At 41.2% G+C, this 14138-nt stretch overlaps 1 protein-coding gene across 1 annotated transcript; it reads left to right on the plus strand.

Moving 5' to 3' along the window:
- Positions 1-6736: 6736 nt before the first annotated feature.
- On the plus strand, positions 6737-9825 carry LOC138890076 (uncharacterized). Its single transcript, XM_070173427.1, has 6 exons — positions 6737-6944; positions 7083-7190; positions 7292-7387; positions 8043-8362; positions 8435-8563; positions 9190-9825. Exons 1-6 carry the CDS (start codon positions 6737-6739, stop codon positions 9823-9825), a joined length of 1497 nt encoding a protein of 498 aa, XP_070029528.1.
- The last annotated feature ends 4313 nt before the right edge of the window (positions 9826-14138 follow it).

Below are 14138 nucleotides of genomic sequence, written 5' to 3' on the forward strand. Positions count from 1 at the left end.
TCTCTGATGCGATCATATAAGGAACACCGAGAAACCATACAAGCCAATACCCAACTGGGCTCTGAAACATCTAACCTCACGAACCGATTGGCCAAGTCTTGAACATCAATTGCAAGAGGTCTCTCCCCAGCTAGAATATATGCCAAACTCCCCATACTCACTGCCTTTCAGCTCAAAGCATCGGCCACCACGTTGGCCTTTCCCGAATGGTACAATATAGTGATATCATAATCCTTAAGCAACTCCAACCATCTTTGCTGCCTCAAATTAAGATCCTTTTGCTTGAACAAATGCTGAAGAATGCGATGATCAGTGAACACCTCATAAGATACGCCATACAAGTAATGCCTCCAAATCTTCAATGCGTGAACTATGGTAGCCAACTCCAAATCATGAACGGGGTAGTTCTTCTCATGGGGATTCAACTGACGAGAAGCATAAGCAATAACTCTACCCTCCTACATCAACACACAACCAATCCCAACTCTCGAAGCATCACAATACACGGTATATGAACCTGAAGTTGATGGCAAAACCAATACTGGAGCTATGGTCAAAGCTGTCTTGAGCTTCTGAAAGCTCTCCTCACACTCGTCCGACCATACAAATGAAACACCCTTCTGAGTCAACTTGGTCAAGGGCGATGCGATAGATGAGAATCCCTAAAGAAACCGGCGATAATAGCCTACCAAACAAAGAAATCTGCGAATCTCTGTAGCTGAGGACGATTTGGGCCAACTCTAAACCGCCTTTATCTTCTTCGGATCAACCTGAATACCCTCGCTTGACACCACGTTCCCCAAGAAAGCCACTTAACTGAGCCAAAACTAACACTTGGAGAATTTTGCATAAAGCTTCTCCTCCCTCAATCTTTGCAATACAACTCTCAAATGCTCCGTGTGCTCCTCCTAACGATGCGAATACACCAGAATGTCATCAATGAAGACTATGACAAATGATGAGATAAGGCCGGAACACGTTGTTCATCAAATGCATGAATGCTGCTGGGGCATTGGTCAGCCCAACAGACATCACCAAGAACTTATAATGACCATATCGGGTCCTAAAAGCCATCTTAAGAATATCTGAATCCTTGATCTTCAACTGGTGATAACCCAAACAGAGATCAATCTTGGAGAACACTCTCGCTCCCTGAAGCTGGTCGAATAGATCATCAATGCGAGGCAAAGGGTACTTGTTCTTAATTGTTACCTTAATTGCCTATAATCGATGCACATTCTCATTGTGCCATCCTTCTTCTTCACAAACAGAACCGGCGCACCCCAAGGTGACACACTAGGCCGGATGAACCCCTTATCAAAGAGTTCCTGAAACTGCTCCTTTAACTCCTTCAACTCCGCTGGTGCCATACTATACGACTTAATAGAAATGGGCTGAGTGCCCGACACCAGATCAATACCAAAATCAATATCCCTGTCCGGTGGAATGCCCGGCAGGTCTGCAGGAAACACATCTAGATAGTCCCTCACAATTGGGACATAATCAATACTGGGAGACTCAACTCCAACATCCCTCACGAAGTCTAGATATGAAAGACATCCCTTCCCAACCATACGTTGGGCCTTCAAAAATGAGATCACTCTACTGGGAACATAATCAGTCAAGCCTCGCCACTCTATCCGTAGCATACCCAAAATAGCCAATATGACTGTCTTAGCATAACAGTCCAGAATAGCACGATATGGAGATAGCCAATCCATGCCCAAAATGATATCAAAGTCCACCATACATAATAGTAAAAGATCCATTCGGGTTTCTAGACCCCTAATAGTCACCACACATGACTGATACACACGGTCTACAACAACAGTATCTCCCACTGTAGTAGATACATGAACAGGTAAAACAAGAGACTCACAGGGCGTATCCAGATAACGAGCAAAGTACGATGACACATAAGAAAAGGTGGAACTGTGATCAAATAATACAGAGGCATCTCTGTGGCAGACTGAAACAAAACCTGAAATCATGACATCTAAAGCAGCAGCATTTGGCCTACCTGGTAGGGCATAGAAACGAGCCTGACCACTGCCTGATCGACCTTCCCCTCTAGGGCAACCCCTAGCTACCTGACCTCCACCCTTAGCTGGCTGGGCGGGTGGTGAAGTAATTGGATCAGAAGTCGAGGGTTGGCCCCTCTACTAAGACTAACTATCATGAAGACAAGGACACTGCCTCCTCATATGTCCAAACTCTCCACACTCGTAACTACTCCCCGGTGCTGGAGATGGGGACTAAAAGGAACCCCTAGCACCGGAATGACCAGTAGAAGAACCTGGTATGGAAGAACCCTGTACTGATAGAGCACGAGACAAGCTCTGAGCTAGAAGGGCACTAAGTGACAAGTGGCCCTGATGAGAACTGTGAAAGCCATGACCTGATGATGTTTCACGGTAACCTAGGCGAGCTGAGTGAGCCTGCCTGAAAGAACGACCACTGCCCTGCTGGAACTGACCCTTCGAAGGAGCACTGCTGAAGGTACCAGATCCCCAAGGACTCTTGGCCTCCCTCTCCTCTCGCTCCTGTCGGCGAACCGACTCAATCTTACGGGCAATATCAACAACCTCTTCGAAGGTAGCACCTGTCACCATCTCCCTAGTCATGAGAATCCGAAGCTGGTACGTGAGTCCATCAACAAAACTCCTAATCCTCTCTCGATTTGTGGGAACCAACCAAATTGCATGGCGGGCTAACTTAGAGAACCGCATCTCATACTGCATCATCGTCATCTCCCCCTGACGCAGCTACGCAAACTGCCTGCACAGCTCCTCTCGGCGTGAATGGGGTACATACTTCTCTAGGAAGAGAACAGAGAACTACTGCCAAGTAAGGGGCGCTGCACCAATAGGCCTACGCCTCTCATACACCTCCCACAAAGTAAAGGCAGCCCCGGAAAATTGAAAGGTAGTAAATGACACACCACTAGTCTCAAGAATCCCTGTTGTACGAAGCATCCGCTGGCACTTATCAAAGAAACCCTGGGCATCCTCGCCCTCTGCACCGCTGAATGTTGGAGGCTAGAGTCTACCAAACCTCTCAAGTCGGTGCTGCTCATCATCCGGCATAACTAGTACCATAAATTCCTGAGCTGGTGCAACCGGCTGGGCTAGATGTGCCCCCGGTGTCAGGAGTCCTTGCATAACCCACTCAGGTGTGCAAGCAACGGGAGTCTAGGTGCCTTCCTCAGCTTGAGAAGTAGTTGCGACTGTAGTAGCAAAGACCGCCTGAGCCAAGCCGGTACACACTAATAAGATCTGAGCTAAGGTCTCCTAGAGATCTGAATCATAATAGGCATAGCTGGTGCCTGAGCTGGTGCTGCTGTAGCGTAAACAACTGGGACCTGATCTGGAACTGGGGCAGCTGGTGGATCTGCTAGTGCTGCTCTAGCTGATTTGCCCCTACCACGGCCTCGATCGCGACCTCGGCTTCTGGTGGCCCCAGCTGGTGGTACTGGCGGTCGTTCTCCCTGCTTGGTCACACGTGTCCTCACCATTTGTGAGAGAATGGAATAACAGAAGTTTAGTACTCGGATAAACAGATCCGCACAACAAGAATTTCAAGAATATGAAGTTTTTCCTAAAGGTTCTACAGTCTCTCGAGGATAAATACATACGTCTCCGTACCGATCCGTGAGACTCTATTAAACCGGCTCATGACTCGCGAGGCCTACGTAACCTAGGTTTTGATACCAACTTGTCAAGACCTCAAATACCGGTTGTGATGACGTTTATTACATTACTAGCCAAGCCAACCAATCAAATAACCACAACCCATTTTCCTTTAACATTACGCCATTTTCTAACACAAGTTTTAAATACTAATTTCATTATAAGCGTTAAAACAACAGAAATATGCGGAAGGTCAAAATAACAATAACTACATAGCCCAAAATGACCCGGTGTCACGAGTCTAGAGCCTCTAATGCAAGTCCAAAAAACCCACTACATAAATAGTCTAGAAAAATGCAGAAATATAACAAGATAGAGGGGAGAAATCAGGGCTGCGGACGCCATGCAGCTACCTTGAAATCTCTGGCAAATGCTGAACAGCTGAAAACTCTCACTTGGCCGCTCGGGCACCTGGATCTGCACAAAAGGTGTAGGGAGTAATTTGAGTACGCCAACTCAGTAAGTAACTAAAGTAAATAAGGATTCAAAGTAGTGATGAGTAGTTCAAAATCATATAACTGAATAATTAACAAAAGAATGGTTCAGTTTTACAGTTTAAAATCAGTTCCGTCGTAAAATCAACATTTCTAGTTTAAAACATTTGAGACCAGATGCTTGGCAATATATCCGACAGAGGCTTATTTAAAAGAAGTGAAATTAGTGAAAACGTCATAACAGGGCCCCTCGGGTAAGGAATCACTCAAAATATGGCCACTCGGGCAGCCTCTCAGTCGCTCGTGACTTTACTCTCGTCACTCAGTACTCACTCTCAGCACTCGGCTCATTAACATCTCATAATAACAGAAATCATAGTAACTGCTGCGGCGTGTAGTCCGATCCATATATAATAGTCAACTACGCTCACTAGGGGTGTGCAGACTCCGGAGGGGCTCCTACAGCCCAAGCGTTATATCGCTGCGGCATGCAGCCAGATCTAATATATATATCACTGCGGCGTGCTACTCGATCCATATATACATACATATATATATATATATATATATATATATATATATATATATATCCTCACAACTGGATTCTCATCCTCTCTCAGTCTGTAACCTCACAGTCTCTCGGGCACAATAATGGAAATTAGGGAACTCAGCCCAAACAGTCCTCACAATTAGGAGTAGAGTAGTAAAACTAGTTTTACACATTTAAGCAGGTAAAACATGACTGAGGATATGCTTCTAGCAAGTAAAGTGAGGAAAATAGTCAAAATGCCCCTAAGGGTTTCTACAGGTCGGCACAAGGCCCCAAACATGGCATACAACCCATAACACAGTATAAGAGTCCAAAATACAGAATAATATAATATTTCCAATTCAAATACGCGGCTTAATAGTCGCAACAGGACAGACCAAATCACAATCCCTACTGGTGCACGCCCACACACTCGTCACCTAGCATATGCGCCACCGCATTTATCAAAACAAGTCCAATACCAAGGTTTTGTACCCTCAGTTCCAGATTTACAATGGTTACTTACATCAAACTGATGAAAATACTACTCCGCGATGCCTTTGACCTTCGAATCGGCCTCTAGGCACGTCTAATTTATCTAAAATTAGAACGAGGGCGTCATAATATGCCAAGGGAACGAAGCCCAAGCGAAAACAATCAATAAATCGCACAAATCCCAAAATTACCAAAACCCGACACCCAGACCCACGTCTCGAAATTTAGATTTTTTTACCCCAATAAATTCCTCATCTCCCCATGAGTTCATCTATATAAAAACTTCAGAAATCCGACCACAAATGGTCCATCAAATCCTCAATCATAAGTCTCCAATTCTAAACCCTAGGTTTCCCGAATTTCACCCTTAATTTCCTTGATTCTTAGCTCTAATCCATGAAATAATAGTATAGGAATGAGTTTTAAGTCCAAATCCCTTACCTCAATGATGTTCCCCTGAAATCCCTCTTTCAAATCGCCCAAAAAGCTCCAAGTCGAAGTCCAAAAATGGTGAAATAACCCAAAATTCGCGAAGGACTCTTTTTAATTCTTCTGCCTAGTTGTTCTGCATATGCGGCCCCATTGCAGCTTCTGCGGTACCGCATTTGCGGTAAATCCACCGCTTTTGCGGAATTCACTTAAGAGCCCAAAAGTCACATCTGCGATACACCTACCGCATCTGCGACTTCGCAGATGCGGCCATCCTGACCGCTTATGTGGTCCTTGACAAAATACTCCTAGTCCGCTTTTGTGGCCATTCCATCGCATATGCGGTGCCGCACCTGCGGTCCCCAAACCGCAGGTGCGAAAACACCAGAAGCAACAAAATTTCAGCAGCTGCAATAACATCTCAACTCCTCCGTCAACCATCCGAAGTCACCCCGAGGCCCCCGGGACCTCAACCAAAAGTACAAACATAACTCAATACCTTATTCAAACTTGTTCCAATCATCAAAATACTTGAAACAACACCAAATCAACCAAAACACCTCGGATTCAAGCCTAAGTTTCTAAAATCTTCCGAATTCCTCTTTTGATCAAAACCTAATCAAACCACGTCCGAATGACCTAAGAATTTGTACACATATCCAAAATTACACAACCGAGCTACTGCAACTCGCAGAATTCCATTCTGACCCTTGTATTAAAATTTTGCCTACCAACCGGAAATTGCCAAAATATCAACTCCGCCAATTCAAACCTAGTTCTACTCCGAACTTCCAAAACCCATTCCAATCACACTCCTAAGTCATAAATCGCCTCTCGAAGATAACCACACCATCGGAACTCTCATTCGATCCCTCTAACACATAAGTCAACATCCAGTTGACTTTTCCAACTTAACTTTCCTTAAAAGAGACTAAATGTCTCAAACTTTACCAAAATCGTTCCGAATTCAATTCGACCAACCCGATACCATAAAACACGGATAACAAAGCATAAAGAAGTAGAAATGGGGAAAACGGAGCAGTAGTTCATGAGACGACTGGCCGGGTCGTCACAGAACCAACCTCAGCCAAAAAATGAAATGTAAGTTGATTGAATTTTTATAGGCTAATGCAAATTATTTTGCTTGGTCCCATTCAGATATGACATGTATACCACCAGAGGTAGTGAACCACAAATTAAATGAATATCCATTATACCCACCTGTCAAACAAAAGAAAAGGAAGCAAGGCTCCTTCAAGGATCAGGTGATTGAAGATGAGGTGCAAAAGCTTTTAAAAGTCGGGTCCATCCGCGAGGTAAAGTATCCAGATTGGTTGGCTAATACTGTAGTAGTACCCACAAAGAATGGTAAGTGATGAGTTTTTGTAGATTATACTGATCTAAATAAAGCTTGCCCTAAAGATTCATTTTCGTTACCGCACATAGATCAACTAATTGATGCTACTGCAGGGCATGAATTATTATGTTTTTTAAATGCCTATTCAGGACATAATCAGATTAAAATGGATGCTCTAGATGAAGAGAAAACTTCCTTTATCACAGACAGGGGGACTTACTGTTACAAAGTTATGACGCTCGGCTTAAAGAACGCTGGTGCAACATACCAAAGGCTAGTAACCAAAATGTTTCAAGAACACCTAAAAAAACCATGGAGGTGTATATAGATGATATGCTGGTCAAATCACAACAAGCAGGGGATTATATTCAACACTTGACTGACACGTTTCAAATTCTTCGCAAATTTAACATGAAGTTAAATCCTGAGAAATGTGCATTTGGCGTATCATCAGGTATGTTCTTAGGTTTTCTTGTTTCTAGCCATGGAATTGAATAAATCCCGCACAGATTAAAGCTATTGAGGAAATTCTGGATATACTCATGAGCCAAAAAGAAGTATAAAGGCTGACAGGAAGAATAACAGTCCTGGGAAGATTTATTTCCCAGTCGTCAAAAAAGTGCTTCAAATTCTTTCAGCCTTAAAAAAGTAAAATCAATTTGAATGGTCTGAAGAATATCAACAAGCACTTAAAAATTTAAAAGCGTACATGTCAAATCCACCATTGCTAGCTAAACTAAAAGATGGGGAGATATTTCTTATCTACCTTGTTGTTTCAGAAGTTGCGGTAAGTACCGTATTAGTACGAGAGGACCAAGGTAAACAATCTCCCATTTATTATGTTAGCAAATATTTATTAGATGCTGAGACTCGGTATCATCATTTAGTAAAACTTGCATTAGTATTAATTATGGCATCTAGGAAATTAAGGCCTTATTTTCAATGTCATCCTATCTCCGTGGTAATCGCCTACCCTTTACGTAATATATTACATAAACTAGAGTTTTCGGGTAGATTAGCCAAGTGGGCTATAGAACTAAGAGAATATGACATTACATATCAACCTAGAACTGCAATAAAGTCACAAGTTTTAGTAGATTTTGTGGCAGATTTTAGCCAAGGGATACAATTGGAAGCAGAAAAAGAACTGCAGGTATTTAACGGGTCTAATCCAGGTACTTGGACCTTATTTACTGACGGTTCATCAAATTTAAAAGGAGCAGGTCTAGGCATTGTCCTGGTACCACCTGCGGGTGAAACCATACGACAAGCCATAAAATGTCATCCAATCACTAATAATGAGGCAAAATATAAAGCTGTGATTGAAGGTTTAGAATTGGCACGAGAGCTTGGAATAGAGCAGGTCATAATCAAAAGCGATTCGCAGCTTGTAGTTAACCAAATGCAGGGGACTTATACAGCTAGAGAGGCAAGGATGCAACAATACCTGGAAAAGGCACGAGATTTAGTTAGACATTTCTAAACTTGGAAAATCACGTAGATACCAAGGGAAGAGAATGCCAAGGCAGACGCTCTAGCTAATCTTGCATCCGCTGCAGAAGTAACAAATGAAGAAAACGCTTTCGTGATACATTTGTTTCATTCAATGCTCGATCAAGACAAAAATGAGGTAAATTACAATAATCTAACTTGGGATTGGAGAAACGAGATTGTCAATTTTTTGCAGTATGGAATACTACTTGAGGATAAGAAAAAGGCTCAAGCACTTCGCCAAAAAATTGCTCGTTACTGTTTAAATCAAGGCAATTTATATCGAAAAATGTTTGGTGGCTCTAGCTAGATGTCTCGGTCCTTCTCAAACGGAATATGTGATGAAAGAAATACACGAGGGACATTATGGAAATCATGTTGGAGGGAGATCTTTGGTAAAAACCATAATTAGAGTTGGCTATTACTGGCCAAAAATGGAAGAAGAGGCGGAAAATTTTGCGGCTAAATGTGATAAGTGCCAATGACATGGCAGCAACATGCATCGACCAGCTGAATTATTACATCCAGTTATGGCACCATGGCCTTTTATGAAATGGGGGATGGATATCGTAGGTCCACTGCCACAATCCAAATATAAGGTAAGATTTCTGTTAGTACTCACCGACTATTTTACTAAGTGGGTAGAAGCAGGAGCCTTCAAATAGGTACGAGAAAAAGAGGTTAGAGACTTCTTCTGGAGAAATATCATATGCCGATTTAGGGTGCCAATGGAGATCATATGTGATAACGGCCCGTAATGCATAGGTTCACAAATTACAGAATTCTTCCAAAGTTGGCCAAATTAAAAGGATTACCTCGACACCTTATCATCCGGTGGTCAATGGACAAGCTGAATCAACAAATAAAGTTATTATCAATAACTTGAAGAAAAGACTAGAAGAATCAAAGGGCAATTGGCCAGAGGTACTACCTGGAGTCTTGTGGGCTTACCGAACAACAACAAAAACAAGCATGGGAGATACACCATTTTCACATGTATACGGAGCTGAAGCCTTAATTCCAGTCAAAATAGGGGAGCCAAGTACGAGATATACTCAAGCTACTGAAGAGTCAAACGAAGAAGAGATGCGGGTAAACCTAGATTTACTTGAAGAAAGGAGGGAAACTGCATTAATAAGGATGGCAGCGCAAAAACAAGTTATTGAGTGGTATTACAATCGGATAGCTCGTCTCAAATACTTCAAGATTGGGGACTACGTACTCAAGAAATTTTTCCAATCCACGAGGGTAGCCAATACAGGAAAGTTAAGTCCAAATTGGGAAGGGCCTTATAAGATTCATGGTATCATAGGAAAAGGTGCATACGAGCTTGAAACATTGGATGGAAAGATTCTACCTTCAAATTGGAATGTTGTTCATCTGAAGAAGTACTATTTCTAAGGGAAGGAAATACCAATGGTCAGGTATCCCCACTCACGATTTTTATTTTTGAATTATTAAAATTTTACTAATAATTTTAGATGATAGGCAAAAAGCTAGCCACACTAAATAATGAATTTCGACCTGAAAGACATGCGGAGGGAACATAATTTCCAGTCTAGGATTACAACTATTTTGATGGAAATGTAATGGGTTAAGCAATTTTTATCTAAAATTGTACCTCCGAGTCTCGTATGTTTTTCCTTTTCAGGAAAAGGACCGCATAGAAGGAATAATCAAGTGCTCGAGATTTCATACTTCAAAACTCAAACACTTGGGGAACTATATAATATACAAATGATATATGTATAAGAAAGGCAAAGAAGGCTGAAACAATTAAATTTCAAGTCAAGCCTAAAGTCTACTCAACAAATATCAAGTTTAGAGCAAAGTCACCAGCCAAAAAGAAATGCAAGCCTTATCCAAAAACCTATGATGAATACACTCGTGGATATAAATTTCAAACTCCTACGAATGTTTAGGTTAAAGGAAGTATTTAGCCATGGGTCATAAAGAAACCCTTGGATTATTTTACAACTCTGTTGTAAAGAAAACAGTTTTGGAAGAGTTATAGAAGATATTTAAATACATGTAATGTATTATTTAAGCTTGACAAAGTTCGAATGAAAACTTTTATCAAAGTTATTCCAATAAACATGTTTGTTCATATTTCTTCTTTCATATGTTTACACCATTATGAAGTTGAGACGTCTTCTTCATTAAGTGTCGTATATAAAAGGGTCCTCTTTTATAATTCATGCTTGATTCAAAAATCCATGAAATTAACTAAGCATTTTTAGTGCAAAAAGTTTAAAGGGTAAAAAAAAACCACATATTAAAATTAAAATAGAATACCTTGAACTTATAAAGAAACAAAGCAAGGGAAAATCATTCAAAGAGTATAACAGAGACTCAAAGTCAAAAGTATTAAGTTGAAGCAAAAACTTTATAATACTAGGTTGAAATTAAGTATGAATTTAGTCCTAACTTAATTGTCATTATAAAATTCCCGAAAAGACCTGGGGATATGTTGTTACCAAAAACATTACCCCTAAAAGGGACCAGGGGTAAAACCATCAAATGTTCCACCAACAAAACAAAAAAAGTTAAACTTCATAAACAAACTTTCATTGTGGAGCAGGTGCTGAAGAAGAATTAAAAATGGCATCATCACCAGAAGAAGATTTGATTTGATCAGAAGTAGCTGGGACATCCATCGCACCAAGATTAGCTTCAACATTTTTTGGAGTATCAGCCATGGGTGAAGAAAAACTTTGGCTTTGCTGAGTTTTTTCAATTGTCTCCTTTATCTTTGCTAATTCAACATCCAAATTAATACCTTCCTGGCTTACCTCCATAAGGGTATCATGGTGCGTGTTCAAAATGGCCCAACTTACTTCAATAGCGGCCTTATCTTCAAGAGCCTCCTAGTCTCTTTCCCAATGGTCAATTTCACTCTTTAGCTCCTCCTTTTCAACTGAAGCAGCATCGTAAGAAGATTGCAAATGGGCAAGTGAACTCTCTAAGAACTTAACCTTATCAGAAGACACTCAAATATCTTCTTGGGTCTAGGTGAGTGTTTGAACAAGCTCACCAGCATAAACCTCTTTCTCATTCAACAGGGCCTTCAGACCTCTAGTCTCTTGTGTGGCTTTGGAGAGTTGTTCAGCAAAAGATGACTTGAGAAGTTCTTATCTTTGCCCGCCTGGTTCGAAGAAGCTTTTTCAACTGCTAGCTCTGATGCCATGACTCTTAGCTGTTGCTCTAAGGTACATTTGTTCTCCTCTAAAACTTCCATCTCAAGTTGGAGGCTCTCATACTACTCTTTCCTATTATCTGCCTCAATCTGGTAATTATGCATCAACTGCTCTATATGGGAAACACTTTTCATCATCTTTGTGATGATGAGATTAATCTACATAAAAAAAAGGATAAGAATCCTAGTAGAAGGAAAATGGTATAAAATATGAAAAGAAATCTATACCTTCAATGATGATTGCACGATATCATTCATCCAAGTAAAAGAACTGTGACTTTCTAGTTTGGAATTTTCAATCGGACCAATCAAGGGTTTTAACCATACATCAACCTGGCCTGATTTCTTTAGAAGATTACCATCGGCAGGAACTTCATTGGTAATTTACTTCATTACCCTACTTCCACTTGAAGAACCAATTTCAGTACGAGAAATATTGGTAGCAGGGATAGTAGAGGAAGTCATAATGGCTTGAGGCGGAGCAGAAATAGCATCAATAAGAACATACACGTGATGTTCCATTGGGACAGATATGGGAAGGGAGGCAAGAGTTACTTCCTCAGACACCAAGTCAAAGCCTTCATTATCAAACCCACGCGAAAAAACTTGTTTATTAGAGTCACGAGCTTCCATGGGAGTCTCTTCGTCAGAACTCACTAAAGTGGCTTCAATAGGCTCGGTTATGGGAACAAAATGAGTAGGAGTAACTTCATCATCCGAAATGACGCATCTTCTAGCCCGCACCTTTCTAACCAAAGAACTTCCACCTCGTTCCTCCTCGTCTTCAGAATCCTGGGGTCTGTCAGCTTTCCTTTTCGATGAAGAACTCAAAATTATCTCTTGAGCTCTTACCAAAGAAAGTCTAGAAGCTGCAATTGACTCAACACTTACACCACGAATAGGAAACCTTGATAAAAAGAAGGGTTAAATACATTCTAAAGAAAGAATGAATAACAATAGAAGGAAAAGAATAAAAAATGTATCGTGAGTTTTAGCCTTCCAACCAAACCTGTTTGAGAGGTACTTCCAAGATCTAAATTCCATTGGAGAAATGGTCAATAATTTCTCTACCCAACCACAGAAATTGGGAATCTCTTCAACAGTTACCATGTGTCACGACCCAAAATCTCAACCCGGTCGTGATGGCGCCTCTCGTGAGGACAAGGCCAGCCAATCAACAAAACAGTACATCTCTTTATAATTACTTAGAAGGAATAAGTCTAAATCATGGGCAATATAATCATAAATGTGAAATAAACGTGATAGAACAAAGAAAATCATCCCAACTCAGCCCGAAATCGGGGTGTCACAAGTCATGAGCTACTACCGAGTTTACTAATATTTTACAAAGTCTGAAATTATCATAAATAACAAAGATAAGGGAGAAAACGGGGTTGCGGACGTCAACAGCTACCTCGTTACTCCTAGTCACCGCCTGGCCTGGAAAGAATCAGCGCTCAGGAGCGAACTCAGCTCTGCCTGTATCTGCACACATGGTGCAGGGAGTAATGTGAGTACTCCAACCCAGTGAGTAATAAAAGTAACTACAGTCCGAAGATAAGAAAAACCAGTAAATACACAAAGTAAGCTAAAATCCAAATATGCAGCAACATATGGAACTGAGCAGCTAAACAACAGTATAGATAGAAATACATGAATACAATGCAATGCATATGATGGTACATTCCCGTACCCACTGCGGCGTGCAGCCAGAGCCATCCCTATTTATTTATCGTCGACGGCGCTCACTGGGGGTGTGTACAGACTCCGGAGGGGCTCCTACAGCCCAAGCGCAATATCTTGGTCAGTCATTGTTACCTGACCGGTCAGCCATTGTTACCTGACCAATTTATATCATACAGTGCCATTGTTACCACTGTTCAAGTATATCATCCAGTGTCATTGTTACCACTATTTCAAGTATATCACACAGTGTCATTGTTACCACTGTGTCAAGTATATCACACAGTGTCATTGTTACCACTGTTTTAAGTCACTTTATAATCAGTCCAGAAAATAATATAATAAGCCCCTTGGGCATTTACAAAACAGAAGTTTCCAGCCCGAAATATATTTAAAATGTCATTTGAGTTTTCAACACTTAGAATTACGGCTGAGTTTGCAAAACAGTAATTAAAACCTTGGAATGAAATTAAATGATATGCAAATCATGCTAAGCAGGAATATTAATTCCCGAAGGATTCTACAAGTCGGCACAAAGCCCCCAAACGTGGCATTAAGCCCAAATATCATCAATACATGTGCGTATCAATCGCCAACATATTATAAGTATCAATTCAATGTGCGAATCAGTCGCCAATATACTATAATTATCACTCGGGATGGACCAAGTCACAATCCCCAATCATATACAACCCTGCACCTGCCATGGGATGCGTGTCACGCCTCAATATAGCGTTACGATGTGATAGTCCGGGGTTTCAAACCCTTAGAACAGCAGTTGCATCAATTACTCACCTCTAGCTCGCTATGCCCTTGCCTCTCTAATTGGCCTCCT

Source organism: Nicotiana sylvestris, chromosome 4, assembly GCF_000393655.2.
Source record: "Nicotiana sylvestris chromosome 4, ASM39365v2, whole genome shotgun sequence".
NCBI lineage: Eukaryota > Viridiplantae > Streptophyta > Magnoliopsida > Solanales > Solanaceae > Nicotiana > Nicotiana sylvestris.

What these genes read in the sequence shown, in the direction of transcription:
- LOC138890076 (XM_070173427.1), top strand. Translation starts at nt 6,737, where the DNA reads ATGACATGTATACCACCAGAGGTAGTGAACCACAAATTAAATGAATAT. An exon ending in GCTCGGCTTAAAGAACGCTG is followed by an intron (nt 7,191 to 7,291) that starts GTGCAACATACC and finishes CACAACAAGCAG; the next exon opens with GGGATTATATTCAACACTTG. An exon ending in GGACTTATACAGCTAGAGAG is followed by an intron (nt 8,363 to 8,434) that starts GCAAGGATGCAA and finishes AAAATCACGTAG; the next exon opens with ATACCAAGGGAAGAGAATGC.